The sequence below is a fragment of the Rissa tridactyla genome, chromosome 2, assembly GCF_028500815.1.
Source record: "Rissa tridactyla isolate bRisTri1 chromosome 2, bRisTri1.patW.cur.20221130, whole genome shotgun sequence".
NCBI classification, from domain to species: domain Eukaryota; kingdom Metazoa; phylum Chordata; class Aves; order Charadriiformes; family Laridae; genus Rissa; species Rissa tridactyla.
The window spans coordinates 78,755,591-78,771,530 of NC_071467.1; the positions used below are offsets into that span (position 1 = coordinate 78,755,591).

A 15,940-nucleotide genomic window follows, 5' to 3' on the forward strand; every position below is an offset into this window, starting at 1 on the left:
TTTTCTTCCTTGATGTTGCTGATGAAAAAGGCTGTGAAGCCAGAAAAAGTCTCCTCCAAATCTGCGTTGATCACAGTGAAGCGATGCCCCAGCCAACTCCAGCAGATGCTGTCAGCAAGCTACGCTGGGATCAAAGATTTGCTCTTAAGAAGCATTTCTGTTAAGTTTGCAGAGTGAAAACAAGTTCACCTCTCCTTTCGCACTTAAAGAGCTTTTGCTGCGCAACTGATGGAAAGCAAAAAGTCTTCAGCTGTATTGTTATTAATGCCAGCAAATAACGGCTGAAAATACACAGGGCTCATAGTCATTGCTTGTAGCTTATATTAGCCATTAGAACTATAATGCTATCAAAGTAATATTCTCCATTTACATCAGGTCTAGCATTTTACCTTGAGTACATATTATAAGCTATCAAAATGCAGTGGCCCATAATGAACACAAAGGTGCCATCTTTATTTAGACACCTTTCAGAGTAGTAGTGCTAGGTCACTAATGCTATTTAGAATTGTTTCTCAGGGTAATTGGTACATCTCTTCTTCCTGAAGCGCTGCGCTTTAATCTTTTCACTCTATAATCTCAGCGCCTTACAAACGGCCACGGAAATATTTGTATTTTCGGAACATAAAGGACAATAAATCAAGAGTGAAGTCCCTGCTTGATTCTGACTATTAAAAGCATTTCAATAGTATCTCCAGGCTGAGTAGATATCTTGCCAATCGCTTTGCAGTCTTGTTTGACTATAGGCAAAGCAACACATAAGTAAAGGAGAAACTGCAGGGCAGTAACCCTGGGACTGCTTTTGTAAATTAACGTGAGGTTTATATCATTCCTCAAAGAATGGCTGTGGTAGGACTTATGTTTGTTTCTGCTGAGACATACTATACACTCATTTATCAGGAACGGCAAAATTAGGGCATGTTCCCCATGTTATTAAAATCAGGTAATACTGAATTATACAACATGGATATGCAAAGATGTGCATGTACATGTGTATTTTAATAGGGATTTTTTTTCCTTCCTATCTAGTAAGCTAATTTACTCCACGGTATTCTGTTCAACTGCTTTCAAAATAACCCAGGTTTTCACTCATACCATCTTTTCTTCTAAACTTGTTGTTCCGGCAGGAAGCACTGCATAGACAGGTGCTCTTTCTTCCAAGGCTCTCTATTGAACTCCAGTCCCCTATTTTGGAAATCATGGGACCTACACCACAACAGGCTGGGGTCATAATTGGCATTTCAATCCCTGAAAGGGCTTTACAACACATTTGGGAGTCAGCAAAAACCCCACAATCCAGTGTTAAAAAAGTGGCTTAGTAGCCACCAAGCTGCAGAATTGAAGATGGGACATAGTCATCTAACACTCGCGTTCCTCTGCAGACCTCCACAAACAGAACTCCCACAAAGCAAAGGATCTGCCCCCAGGTCTCTCCTCCACCATTTTTTCAGGTTGATATGCCACACAGTGTTGGAGAAGAGAGACATTTGGAGGTCCTTACCTCATGTAAAACATCTAGTTTGACACTCCAGTTCTGCAAAATAAATCTGAAGTTACCTTAATTTCTTGGAGAGCACCACGGAAGTTAACAGGACTCCCTAAACATAAAGTAGAAAACCTCTCTGAAAGATTGGGGGCTTGCATGGGACGGGAAAATAAGCTGTGTTGAAGGAAGCTACATCTGTATGAATCCTAACTGTCACAGGAGAGATCTGCTTAGATGCCATTGGTAACATATTCTATACCTTTTAAGGTACAGATTCTGCCTTTTAACCTGCTCCCACTGAACAAAGTCATACCTGTTGCAAAGTACCAGCCATCAGAGTGACTCACGCTCCGCGCAATGACAACCAGGAAAAAAACTTGTGTCCATAAACAAACTAAACATACAAACCTAGGAGAGAGGAATATTGTAAGTCATGACAAATAGTCAGAGCACGCTCTATACTTTCCATAAATGCTTATCTTAGCAACAGTTGGCTTATGGTGACCCAGCTATTAGCATGTAAAGCAGAGCTCTCCTGCTACGAAGTATAGGTTTCCAGTGTGTACGTTGCAGGAGCTATTTGGCGTGGTGAAAAGCGAGGCTGTGTTTAACAAACGTCCTCATAATAAGCCTAATTGAAAGGCTTATTTAAGGCTTCAGCCTTTCATTCCAGACCCCTCCAGCTGTCACAATTGTCACATTAGCAGTGTGCTAATGTTTATTCTGTTCCGGGTGATAAATCAGGCTCTAAAAGAGAATTCTTGCATTTGCTATTATCTTTTATCCAGAGAGCAGGAATTAGGTAAGGAATCAGCTTCTAATCTAGGGTTTTTTTTATCAGCAAGTCAGACTTAACACAGTGAAAAGCTACCTGCAAAAAGGATGTGAAGGTGTTCGCCCAAACTGTGTGTTCCAAGGAATCTGATCTCACATTGCTTAATGCCTCTGAGATGAATAAAATAGTAGATTTTAGATTCTAAAATTGATTGCTGTCTCTCGTTGTAGATACACACACACACATGAATATTAATTAGGTCTCAGTTCAACTAGAATATGTCTCAATTCCACATCCTACATGCGCATACACCCAGTGCTGGCTTCTGCGGCAAAGAGACATAATATATATTTCTTTATCCTAAACCTTGTACGTTAAAAGAACCAGAAGTTTGTTAAAATACGTTTGCCTTTGCAGATTTTCCTCATCCGAAGGTCCCTCCCATGCAAAAAGATCCAAGGACATGCAGATTTACAAATCAGTGAGTTGTACTTCAAGTATATAATCAGGCATTTGAAATTGAGGTCACTAAGCAGCCTAAGAAACGGTCAGTATCCAGTTCTGAAATGAGATGATAGCTCAGTTTCTTTTCTCTCATCATCTTCTAACAACAGTTTTACAGAGCACAACTGAATCCACTTCTGTGCTGATCCACTCCCTATGCTAATACTCGAGGGTTTACTGCTTTAGTCACAGCTCCTGTTCACTGCGGATTTAAATACGTCCAATAAATAAAACAAAGCGCGCAAGATTCCACCAGCATGTGCCCCAGTCTGCCGGTCTTCAAGAGACAAAGCTACAAGACTTTTAGCTTCCCCATAACCATGTTACAAACCCAGCTGACCCACCCTGCCGCTGGCGACAGTCCTTGGAGCAGCAGCTCGGAGCTGGGAACCAGAGCTCCACTCAGCCCACGCTTCTGCGATACTTCAATAACAGATGCCAGGACAACAGAGGGAGGTGGAAAAGACCAGGTCCATAGGTCTACTATGTCCCGCTGGCTCAGGACTACCATCCCTACCACTGTCCCCCACCTCCTGGGCCTTCCCTAGCAGCTGAAGGCTCACCTCCCTCCCTCGTGAACCACTTCTGGGGGCTCTCCCTTTACTCCTTGACCTCCATCAGCATTAGGAGCCTCTTAGTAGCAACCCATGGCTCCTGTTTGTGAAAACCTGCTCTGAATTCACAGCAACAATTACGTATGAGAACAGCTTTTTAAAGGAATGAACCATGAGGTCAGAAGAACTCAAGAGGAAGGTTAACCCTCACTGCAGAGCGATACATCACTTGAAAAATGAAATGACGCCTAAGATTAGGTGCACGTGACTTTAGAAACAAGGCTCTTTTTTAAAAAAAATACTAAGTAAAGCTTTCAGATAAATACAGTAGGTTCACAAGTAAAACAAGGAGAAAACTGATGCCTCTCTTCTTTGAGACACAAACACTGGCCGGCTGGTGCAATTTTACTCAGAAAGGCACTGAACATATCCGTGGTTTCGGTCACATCTGAAATACGACAAGATACTAGCTATTTCAGCTGCTGGCAGCACGCTGAGGTTAGCAGCTAACTTTTGCTTTTCATTTTAACTAAATCCACTGTTCTATTTCCAGAGACACTCGTGGTTTCAGAGGGAAGCCAGGTGAGCTGCTGTGCTCTCCGGCGCACTTGCTCCTCTCATACGTGACAAACCAATGTCATTATCCTTCTTAACATGGTATCAGACACCCATTGACACCTGAGACAGCCTACCAAAAATGGCTTGCAAGAAGTTTATTTTACCCACTTTCATAACCTGCTGCTTGTTTGTCAGCCAGAAAGAAGGAGAAAAAAACATTTTGCTGAACGAGCTTTAGCCACAACAATGTGAGAACACACCACAGGTAACACACGTGTCCTTGCCGCTGGCTGGAGAGAGCTCACAGCTCGTTAACAGCTAAACAATTTTTATAATCCTTAAAATCACTGTGGATTACAAATGCTTTTCTTTTCCTAAAGCCGCGAGCGACCTACAGAACGCCAGCCACTCCAGTTTTCTAAAAATATCTCCAACGCAAGCTGGGCAGCAGAGATTATATTACAGGGCTTCTTTCAAGGTCACTTGCAAGATCTATGCCTGCAACCGCTTTAGTGGCTGTGTCTTCATTTTGTCCCTGGCAGCGCTGGGAGTGCGTCTTACAAAAAGTCATCAGCATCCATGCACGCCTGTCAGCGCCGCGCAGTAATACATTATATTCTCAGAAAACGGTATTGTGTTCTTGTGCTCGCCTCTGATCAGCATCCTAAAAGGGAAGGGAAACAGCCTTTGCAACCGAACTGACTTCTTTGTTCATGGAGAGAGAGAACCCATGCCACCTTTCCTCGCAGGCTTCCCAGGTAAATCCCAGTGCTACCATTTTACCAAAAGACTCAAAAAATAGCATACACTACGGGCAGCCTCTTCTCTGACGGGGGATGAGGAAAGCCAATAAATCCACGTTCTTGAAGGAGACCCAAGAACATAGCAACAGCAAAATACAAACCTCCACTTTCCTAAGAAAAAAGCCTGCATGCCAGAGATGGAATAGAGAAATTCTGAGGATAAAAGGAACTCCTTAGGAACGCAAATTAGGTACTTAGCAATTACCTTTACTAATTATCTATAATACAATCATGCACAGCACTTACCAACGGCTACAGCTACAATGCAGATTTATTTTACTCATCTGTTGAAGAAGTCAGATGAAGATCTACCACTGTAGACTTGACTCAGTTTCTTCACATGGAGGCTCCTCCCGTCACTACAATCTGGATTCCTCTTTTACCGACAGAGCAGATAAAGGTAACTGCTACAGCTAACATTAAGTGTCTTTATCTTGTGAGGGAAGAAGTTTGTGTGCAAAGAAATTCAACTAAAACTGAGATTTCTCTTCCTAATTCTTTACAGCATCTGAGCAGCAACATCTCTTCCTGCTGTAAAAGTAACTGTTCCCCTTACTGACATCCCCACGTTTTCTAAAATGCAATTAACGTATCTTAATCCTACAGCTAAATGCACTGGCCTAGACTTAAACCTCATTTTGAGGTGGCTTGACCCTGGCTGGATGCCAGGTGCCCACCAAAGCCACTCTGTCACTGCCCCCCTCAGCTGTCCAGGGGAGAGAAAATATAACGAAAGGCTCATGGGCTGAGATAAGGACAGGGAGATCACTCACCGTCACAGGCAAAACAGACTTAACTTGCAGATATTAGTTTAATTTATTACCAATGAAATCAGAATAAGATAACAAGGAATAAACCCAAATCTTAAAACAGCTTCTCCCCACCCCTCCCTTCTTCCCGGGCTCAACTTCACTCCCCATTTCTCTACCTCCTCTCCCCGAGTGGCGCAGGGGGACGGGGAATGGGGGTTGTGGTCAGTTCATCACACCTTGTCTCTGCTGCTCCGTCCTCCCTCCTCAGGGGGAGGACTCCTCACACTCTTCCCCTGCTCCAGTGTGGGGTCCCTCTCACAGGAGACAGTTCTCCATGAACTTCTCCAACATGGGTCCTTCCATGGGGTGCAGTCCTTCAGGAATAGATTGCTCCAGCGTGAGTCCCCCACAGGGTCACAAGTCCTGACAGCAAACCTGCTCCAGCGTGGGCTTCTCTCTCCACGGTTCCACAGGTCCTCCCAGAAGCGGGCTCAAGCATGGGCTTCCCATGGAGTCACAGCCTCCTTCAGGCACCCACCTGCTCCAGCGTGGGGTCCTCCATGGGCTGCAGGTGGATATTTGCTCCACCGTGGACCTCCATGGGCTGCAGGGGGACAGCCTGCCTCACCACGGGCTGCAGGGGAACCTCTGCTCAGGCACCTGGAGCACCGCCTCCCCCTCCTTCCTCACTGACCTTGGTGTCTGCAGAGTTGTTTGGCTCTTGTATTCTCACTCCTCTCTTTAGTTATTGCCATTAATTATTTTTTTTCCCCCTTCTTAAATACGTTATCCCAGGGGCACTACCACTGTCACTGATGGGCTCCACCTTGGCCAGCAGTGGGTCACTTGAAATTAGAAGTAAATAAACTCCAATTACTAATAAACTTTGCAATATTGCTGATAGCAGGGCCATGGAACTTGGAATAATTATGGACAACTCTATGAACAGTATGCCAGATGTCATGCACATCTATTTTTCCAAAATTTTAATGAAAGAAGGTAGTTTTTGAATAATATAGCTTATCATTATGTGCCTGCAGAATCGAAGGGTGAAACACTGTAAGCGTCCCTGGGCTATAAATCTATCATTTGCACTGTGAGGTATCACAGATATTTGTTGTATTGCATGCACACTACACATATAGTAAATATAGGATACCTATAGGATATCAGGTATAGGATATCAGAAAGCTTCCAAAATCCCTGTGGCCATTTCTTCAAACTCTTCTGTGAATCACTTGTTATATCACGCACTGTGTAATGTTAACGGCAGTGGTATGAGAAGCTTGCCACCATTTCCGATTATAAAACTTTCTTTTTTGGAAAGAAGGTTAGGAGAAAAAAAAACCACAAAGCAATGGAAAGCATTAAATTTAATTTCCTTTAACAGACTGATTTATTACCAGGCTTAGATTCCAAACCTTCACAGAGATCTAGTGGGGATCTCCAATTTCATAGTGGAAAACAGCAACTCCCATTCTAGTTGGTAGTGTCTAGTTTTATTTTAATGAGACTGGACCATTCAAAACAGCTCATCCACTGTGTCATAAAACTTCCTAATAAATTTCACTGGCTATAAAATGTTGATTAGTTATGTGACATTCTGTAATAAAATATCATAAACCCCCCCCTGCTGATTTACATTGTACTTACAGAAAAATGAGCCCAATATACAACTTCATGCTTTATTGTTGCGTTATTGCCACATTGAAAATTACAGAAAATTTCTTTTGCAATCATTTCAAGTTAACACCTGAACAACTTCTGTGCTCGGATGTTATTGTAACATACTTTTTAAAGTATCAATAACCATCAATAGGCAATCCAGATCACCAGTTACAATTCTTTATTTTGGGCAAGGTAATGCTTTGGTAAGGACATCTGTGTATAAACATGGATACCTCCCAACAATATAGAATACGCTTTCATACAGAGACATTTTCTAACCATATAGGAATTCCTGCGTTCTAAAAGCCACTAAAGCTATCCTGAGAGTCATACTCGATTGTACTAACTTACATACCCATCTAAGTAATCAAAGGCAAAATTCAGGTATTGTCTACATATGCTGTATATATTGCATTAACAACGAGGAGCAGTAGTTTGTAATCCAAAAGCATCCATGTTCCTAACTTTTAATATTTGAATGGAAATGTGGTGTTGCTTTCAGAAGATAGAAACACACATTTCTACCAGCTATCCTAGATACAGGGCAGAGGTGCCCAGCCCCACCTAATTGCGTGCTTCTACACTGAGATACGCTTAGTTTTCCGCCGCAGTCAATGGAGTCAAGAGTGATCCAGCTCATCTTGAAAGACACTTCCATTTGGTCAAAGGTGCCATACCTAAACTCTACCGACTGTCTTGGCAACATCACCATTGACTACAGCTGGAGCCTAGACCCTACCTTCAGATGCAGGCCCAAGAGTAGGAGAGCTGAATCCCATCCAGCTCACCCTCAAGCCACCAGCTACCAGTACCAAGTGACTACGATGATCTGCTTCATCGCTGATGCAGCACGTCAACAGCTACTGGCTGAACCATCAATGAGATGCCACCGCTTTCTGTCCCGAATCTGCAAACATTCCTGCCAGCAAATTACCTCGTGCAGATATTCCACGAGGCTCAACAATGCTGTTGTATGAAAGAGCTACTCATGTGTGAATCACTTGTACACTCATGAGCAGCTACAAACAAGGCCTCAGACGTACCGACATCAGAAACAGAAAGCATTTTTAAAAATTATGCATATTCTAAGAGAATAATTCTTATGAACAACGTTCATTTCTTAAGGCAAGTACGGTTATTAATTAACTGAAAATAAGGACTACATATACAGATTGTACATCCTTCTTGGGTGTAGAATAAATATATTCATGCATACCCTTTGCAAAACATCATTTCCATTTCAAGCCTACAAAGAGACAGAAATGTCTGGTCCCTCTCACCCACATGAAGTGAGTTATTCCACTTGTGAAATGGGCCATATTTCACATTATTTTGTTGGTCATTGTTGTTTTAAATCAGCTGCTCAGGGAATAATTATTTAATCTGCAGAATTTTTTAAAAATAAAATTAAAAAAGCCCCAAACTTTAAATTTTTAAAACTCTCCTTACTGGTTTTCCATGCTATTTGATTTTAAACATAAATGAACTAGTAAAGCCCCAAGTGACCCCAAACCTTCACTGATTTGCCAGGTGAGTGTTTGCAGCACTAGCTCCAGTACCCACTTTTTTTTAAGTTATTAGAAGTTTTATAAACCTAGAGGGTACTAAAGCCTGTACTGTATTTGTAGTCACTTAAAAAAAGAAGTACACTTTAAAAATGTAGGTGAAATGTTTAAAAAAATTATTTTCCTGGGTTTTATAGAGATGAGCTGTAGAGGGAAGACCATAGAGCTAAGTGATTTTGAACTGCATAATGAAAAGATTTAATTATGTGGCCAAAACTAATCCAATTGCTCTATTTTAAAACTAACTTTTTTATTCTCTCATATCCCTTATTCACAATAAGATGACTATGAAAAAATATGATATGGAACAGAGATTAGGTATAAAGTTAAACACATTTACTAATGGTATTTCTTAGTTTTCAACAGTGATCTCAAACTGTAAGTTAAAAGAGGAAAATAGATTTTTCTCCAGTTTATTTTAAGTTCAATTCTGGCAGGTCCTGAGCTCCTTCAGCTTGCTATTGGAATGGAGAAATCATCACCTCATAAAAATACAGCCCCCGGTGAGATCCATGAGATCACAAACCAGTTGCCTACAGCAGCAGTGGTCTTGTAACTCGGATATCTCTCCCCTCTCCATACACACAGATCTCCAAATGGAAGAACCTCAGCAAGACTGCGTGAGTGCAAAGGGGTGTAAAGAAGATTCAGCTGGATTTCTACCCACTTGGGAATGTTTTGGGGCCCTTTTGTCATCTCACTAATTGAAATCAGAGGGCACAGCCACTGTGGTGTGACACCGTAGGATACTGAAGGCTGCAAGGGTTCTATGTGATCAAGCCAACCACCGATTTCTGTCTCACCACATACGACAAACTCCCTCCAGATAGTAAAGGTACCAGTACAAAAGGGCTATTCTTCCTTACCAGCTTAGCATAAAAACTACATTAACTATCTGCTTATTGCCATGCCACAACTAAAAAGTACAAGTTTTAAGCTCATTAATCACATTATTCATACTGAAGTTTTATCTTGGCAATGAGAAAATCTTATAAAAAAACCACCCTTGATCAGCAAATACTTAATAGAGAATTTTCCATCTGGGATAACAACTGAACAATGTCTTCATTGTTATTAACCCTTGAGAATTAAGGTAAAAGAAACAGCTTATTATTTTAGGGGTCAATTTTACTGATTTGACAGTGTGAATCCTAAAGGGTTGTCTTCTCTTAAAAACTTATTCACCGATGGCAGTTTGGCTGAGATTTTGATGGAGAGCTCACTTGCGAGGCTGGTGGATGTGCTGTTTGACATGTTGCGGGTGAGGAAGCTTTTCCACAGAAGGATGTGGTTTCTGATGTGCCACCTGAGCCGCAGCTGGAGGGAAGTCCTTATCACCCTGTTCAAAGAACACACCAGGAAAAATTAAAGAAATCTTAAAAGCGTACTTTCCAGTTCAAGTGGACGCAAGTTCTTAAAAATGTGAAGAGCCAATGGAAAAGCGTCACATGTTACTCTGAAGTCCCCCTGTATACATCCTATCTTGCCATTCTTTTAGCCAACTTCAAAACTTCACTTATGTTCGTTTCACTTCTTCCAATTACACACACCATCCAAGAATGTAATATCTTAAAATGACCCTGGGGGGTGAAAAAAAAACATTCCTATCTTCAGTGCTTAGTGGCTCCTCATGCTACATCACTTTCACTGCCTTTGTGTGGTCAGTTCTACTTCACCTATTTGGTTTTCACAAAGCAACCAGAAAGAGGAGAGAGTACTTTACAAATAAGGTAAGGCAGAATGAAAAGCTATCCGCACAAGAAAACCTACTGTAGGAATGACAGTTCAGTGAGAAGAAAGGCAGGATCTAAAACTACTTTTGACTCAAATCTTAGGGTTGGCTGGCTTGTAAGTTTAACATACTCCTTTAGCCAGGTCTGCTAGTGTTAGTTCTCACGTGCTGCTGTTGGACAGTTCAGGTGTAACCCTTATGCCACCTATTTACAACTGTCATTTCTAGGGTCAGTCCCATGAGGTTTTCAAAAAGCAACGGGAAACGACCACTACCACTGCTCCGTGAGAGGGGGAGGAGAATAGCACCACAACTTCCCCCTTCAGAAATGGTGACAAACATATCATAATCCAGAAACTCCCTGCATTCCATCGTCTCACAGGGTGACAACCTTACATGGAGGTATTTTATACAAAGTTGATGTATCAGACAGCCTGTTTCACAGCTCACCACATTTCAACCTACTCCAAATTCTTCCTTTCTGTTCTGATCTAACTTTTTTTAAACCTTGATCACTAGGTTAACTTTTTACATTTTTTCCACTTTTCTCTGTACTCCAAGCTACTTCCAGTTTTCAAAGATCTCCTCAGACTTGACTTTTTCTACCTTCTTTTCCCCTGATGCTGCTGTTTGCCTTTTCCAAACCTGTCTGACCCCTCACACCTTGTTGTCTCAAACCGGTGAGGGGAATGCAGCTCTTCTATGACTTGTGGGTACTGTAACGGTTGAGCAGATGACAGAAGCAGTCCGTAAGCATCAACAGGAAATGCCTATCCTCAAATCAAAATATCGTAGAATAATTCAGGTTGGAAGAGACCCCAGGATGTCTCTAGCCCAACGTCCTGCTCCAAGCAGAGAGAGCTATGAGATCAGACCAACTTGCTCAAGGCTTTATCCAGTCTGGTCTTGACAGTCTCTAAGGACAGAGACTGAATAGCCCCTCCAGGCAACCTGCTCCACTGCCTGAATGTCCTCACAGTGAAAAAGTTTATTTTTTTATGTCTAGTCAGGCCCTGCCATTTCAATTTGTGTCTGTTGTCTCTCGTGTGATGCCATGCATCACTCCGAACAGCCTGGTTCCATCTTCTTATCTTCTTGATAACTTCCTTGTAGATGTGGGAAGGCTGCTGTTAGGTCCTCCTGAAACCATCTCTTTTCCACGCTAAACAAGGCCTGTTCCCTCCCAGGGTATGTGCTCCAGCCTCTGACCACCTTGGTGGCCCCTCCACTGAACTTGCTCTGGTTCACCAACACTTTTCACACACTGGGGTATCCAAAACTGGATGAATTATCCCATATGTGGTCTGAAGTGTGCTGAGCAGAGGGGGATAATCCCTTCCTTCGATCTACCAGCTACCTTCCTGTTAATGCAGCCCAGGATGCTGTTGGCCTTCTTGCTGTCCTGCATGCGGCTGGCTCGTGTCCAGCTGCTGCCTGCCATTCTTCCAGCCTGTCCAGGTCCCTCCGAGTAGCAGCCCTGCCCTCACACTTATTAACTGTTCCTCTCAATTTGGTGCCACCCACAAACCTGATGAGGAGCCTTCTGCCTGATAAAGGCGTTAAACAGGACAGGTCACGGTATATAAACCTCCACTTGACACTGATGAGAACTATCAGGAAAATTGAAAATATAGTTGAAAAATTACTCTGTGTTCAAAAAAGCATTGCTATGTTTTGTTTATTACGTAGAGAAGAAATTTTGATGCATATTTGGGAGTTATAAAATCTCAGAAAATGATAGAACAATTTTGCTCTTCATAGCTTAATAAATAAACCTGTAGCTGACAGCTTACTGAGGGGTAAGTACAGCACCCTATCAAGTAACTGATTAGCTAAAGAAAAGGTGAGTTACAAAAGCAAGAAAATAGTTTCTTTCTATTTTGAATCTTTTGCATGCCTACTAAACTGGGAGCCTGTGTTTTTTATGTCTGAGATTTCCTACATCACTCATAAAAAAAAATCACTGCCCTACAATTGTTGAAGCGCTATCAAAATTACTAAACATTAATGCAATAATTAGTGAGAAGTAATTATGCACCTAAATGCCTAAATAGGTATCCACCTTGGTGTAGATGGAGCTCCAGGAAATACAGCAGTGCCTGTCTACTACCCCTATGGGCTGGGGAAAACTGCATCAGCTCGCTCGTTCCCCCTACAGCATCTTACAGGCAAACCACTCCATTACACACCCCAGTGATGTATGGCCATCATGATAAAGGTACCCATCATGCAAAGCCACGATAAAAAACCCCGTCACAACACACAAGGCATGAATTACTGATCATACCGTTAATGGCTAGTTAATACTAATGATTTAGCTTATGGATTTCCAGGTCCTGCCTGCTGCTAAAATCCAGGGAATAATGCCTTGAGTCCCAAGTACCTCAAGGCACATATGGCAGCTGAAACATGTATCTTCCAACACGTATCCTTACAGGCAGAAGTGTCCCTTCTCATCACTGATCAAGCTATAGCAGCAGACTTAGATGCAACCACTTTCAAAGAAAATGAATGCAGTAATATCTAGCTTAGATATGAAAAGAAGATCCAATAAACCTGAAGTGCTAAAATTCAAAGTAAAACGGTGGAGGCAATTTCAATAAATAATTTCATTTTCACACAAAACTAAAAAGAATGTTCAAAGGGACTTACACAAATATACAAACCATAAAGCCTCTTCTCATAAAAAAGGAAGGGGAATGAAAAAGATTAATTTTGCTCTGATCAGTGATAATTCTGAGAAGCCTGCAATCGTTTTTCTATGACTGAAAGAAATTTAATGGTAGTCTTACCCTAGCAATGACACCAGAGATGAACACCGTTGGTTTAGGTGGGCTGAAAAAAATGAGAGGGGTTATTAGTACAAATTATTTAGAAGGTAAAAAGTACATCATACATACAATGCAAAAAAAGATGGCGTTTTTGGCAATTAATGAACCTTTCAAATAGACAAGACAAATTTCCTCTTCGGATGACTATTGCCTTATTAGTACTTATTGAACCCAAGAACAGACCTGTAGGTTTTGGCCGCTATTACTTCACAGTAATTGTGACAGCAGTAAAAGGCCAGTCCAACAACACTCTGTTCCTTACTTAAAGCTGAGAGTCTTTGTTTGTTTGCATTGGATTCTTAATCCTCAAATTTTATATATAAGCTGCCAGCAGTACTTTAGGCTTAATATATTTGTATTGCAACAATGAAAACTGCAGCTGGACTAAACTTACTGCTGTGACAGAGAATAAAATAAAATTCAAGTTTATATCTGTCAATCAAATGGATTAAGATTCTGAGTCTTAGAAAAAACAACACCCAGAACTTTAAATCATGGATTTTCAAGCAGGTATTTATCTACTCTGTTACACAGAGGGACAATGACATTTGCAATAAAACAAATGTTAAAAAACAAAGCAAAATCTGTCCTGTTTTTTCATTTGCAGACCTCCATCCATGCCAATAGGAACAGACCCTCCACAGGTAGAATTCGACTCTGAAGCTTGGTCAGCACGAGGGATCAGTTTCCCTGGGCCACCGATCTACTCAACCGACCACCTCTACACAGAGGCCAAAGTGCAGCCACATCTAACAGTGCAGCCCTGGGGGTGGGCATTGCCACAGAGTCTAAATTATAAATGCCCAGCAATTTCAGTGGTCTCCTGGGCAAATAAAACCATACACCTGCATGGAATCTGCAGAAGGATCGCGATCAGGTGCTCCAGAAAATCTCCACAATAGAGGTAATACTTCTGTAAGAAAACGGTGTGACCTGAGGCACTGCAAAGGGAATGAGGGTGTGGAGGTGAAGTTGTGCCTCCCTCTAAGGACTCAGAGCAGGTGGTTCATTAATTGGACCAAGAGAAGGGTCCCTACCCTGTGATGTTATGGTTGAGGAGGTTGGAACAATACAAAGCAAACACAAATACAATGATTTATTAGAGGAATGATACTGATTATTATGATGCACTTTACAACTACACAGCTTGTGAAGATTTATTAATACGATGTTATGTGAAATTAAGTTAACAAGCAGCACAATATTAGACCTTGAGATAATGGTCTAATAAAATATTACCGGAGCCCTGCTTAAGTCACAGAGTTGCTACAGTCTCTGAACACCCTAGTTCTTTAATGAAGACTCATCATCCCTTTGAAAAAATTTTTAAAAGTCAGAAAGACAGGATTAGAAAAAAGGAGAAAGGAAGGGAGTTCTGCTCTAAAATACCTCCATTTAAGAGTACCAGTGATAGTTTCGGCAATGAGAAAGGATATTTTGATACTGTATTAGACTTCTATCTAATTTTCTGTTAGTATGAATTAATAAAAAGCAAAGATCAATAGTAAAACACTTTCATTTTATCCTAATTGTACTCAGCCAATTAGTATGTTACAGTCTGCATGAGTTTTCCTGGATGCTGAGTAACAAACTCAAAGAAATAACTCTGACTGCGAAAACACAGATGTACTGCAGTGGTTCACGGTACCATTCATAAACTAACACCATGACATTATAAAGCAAATGAATAGTAAATGGAAAAAAAATGTGTGGCAAGTTATTCTTCAACTATACATGGAATCTGGCTTTAGTCACACTCAGAGAAAGAGTTATTTGTTTGACATTGTATTATTAACAATATTGGATAGTGAGAAATTCAAATCAGATGGATTTTTTTTGTCCTTATATTCTTACTATGACCTTTCAGTGTTCACTATGCTCGGATGATGCATGAAATTCAAATCAACATTTCCCAAAAAGAGCCTGTATTTGCTGAACGTGCTACCACTTGTCTGCCTACCACCAGACTGTATTATCTGCTCTCTGTTCCATACTTCTTGCTTTAAAAACAAGTTAAATGCTCCATGGCTTTGGCCAAAAATGACAACCAGAAGGAATCTCTAGCATAATGGCTGTTTCAAACACAGCTTTTCCCACTGCAAATTGTAAAAGTCTTCTCAGAAACCCTGATCTCCTGTTGAAAATGTCATGCTATTAATATTAAAAGGACCCAAGCTTGACAAGTTCCCTGGGTACACAATAAAGCTGGATAAAGTCAGAATATTTGGTACATTTTCATACTTATTTTTACTTAGTTGTATGTTCTTTTGTCTAAGGAACTAGGCTAAAGATCCTGTAAGGATCATTTTCAGAAACAGTTAAGCTAAAGATCCAGTCCGAAGTTTACGTTTCAGCTAGTACCGCAGAATTAGCTAACTTATCTTTATAAAGAAGACAAAAATCAGCAATACTATTTTCCTGGTAAAATTATACCCATCGGACATAAAGCATTTATCTTGAACTCTATCATGAAATAACATATTTAGCCTTGTGTGTATGCAATTGGTTCTGGGACTGTCTTCAGTTGCACTGTCTTAGGAACAGGAGACCAATTAGGACAAACCCACAGGCGTGTGTGTGGCAGGCACCAAAACCCCTCACACTAACTCTCCTAAGGTTAATGCGGAACATTGAGGAGAGCACAGGGCAATTCACTGACACACAGGGAACACCCTAATGGGAAACCAGAGTTGTAAAAATATATCTATGCTGGAA

At 41.2% G+C, this 15,940-nt stretch overlaps 1 protein-coding gene and 1 long non-coding RNA gene across 2 annotated transcripts in view; one reads left to right on the top strand and one right to left on the bottom strand.

Moving 5' to 3' along the window:
- The first annotated feature begins 4,492 nt into the window (after positions 1 to 4,492).
- On the top strand, positions 4,493 to 13,967 carry LOC128905344 (uncharacterized). Its single transcript, XR_008464849.1, has 3 exons — positions 4,493 to 4,632; positions 4,917 to 5,077; positions 13,833 to 13,967. It is a non-coding gene; the product is annotated as an uncharacterized LOC128905344 (long non-coding RNA).
- Positions 7,101 to 15,940, bottom strand: part of DAP (death associated protein) — a 55,729-nt gene continuing 46,889 nt past the window's right edge. Inside the window, exons 3-4 of the mRNA XM_054191321.1 lie at positions 13,187 to 13,229; positions 7,101 to 10,001 (exon numbers count right to left, since the gene is read on the bottom strand). Of these exons, the coding sequence (XP_054047296.1) occupies positions 9,882 to 10,001; positions 13,187 to 13,229 (163 nt within the window). The 3' untranslated portion in view covers positions 7,101 to 9,881. The remainder of the gene's footprint in view (positions 10,002 to 13,186; positions 13,230 to 15,940) is intronic.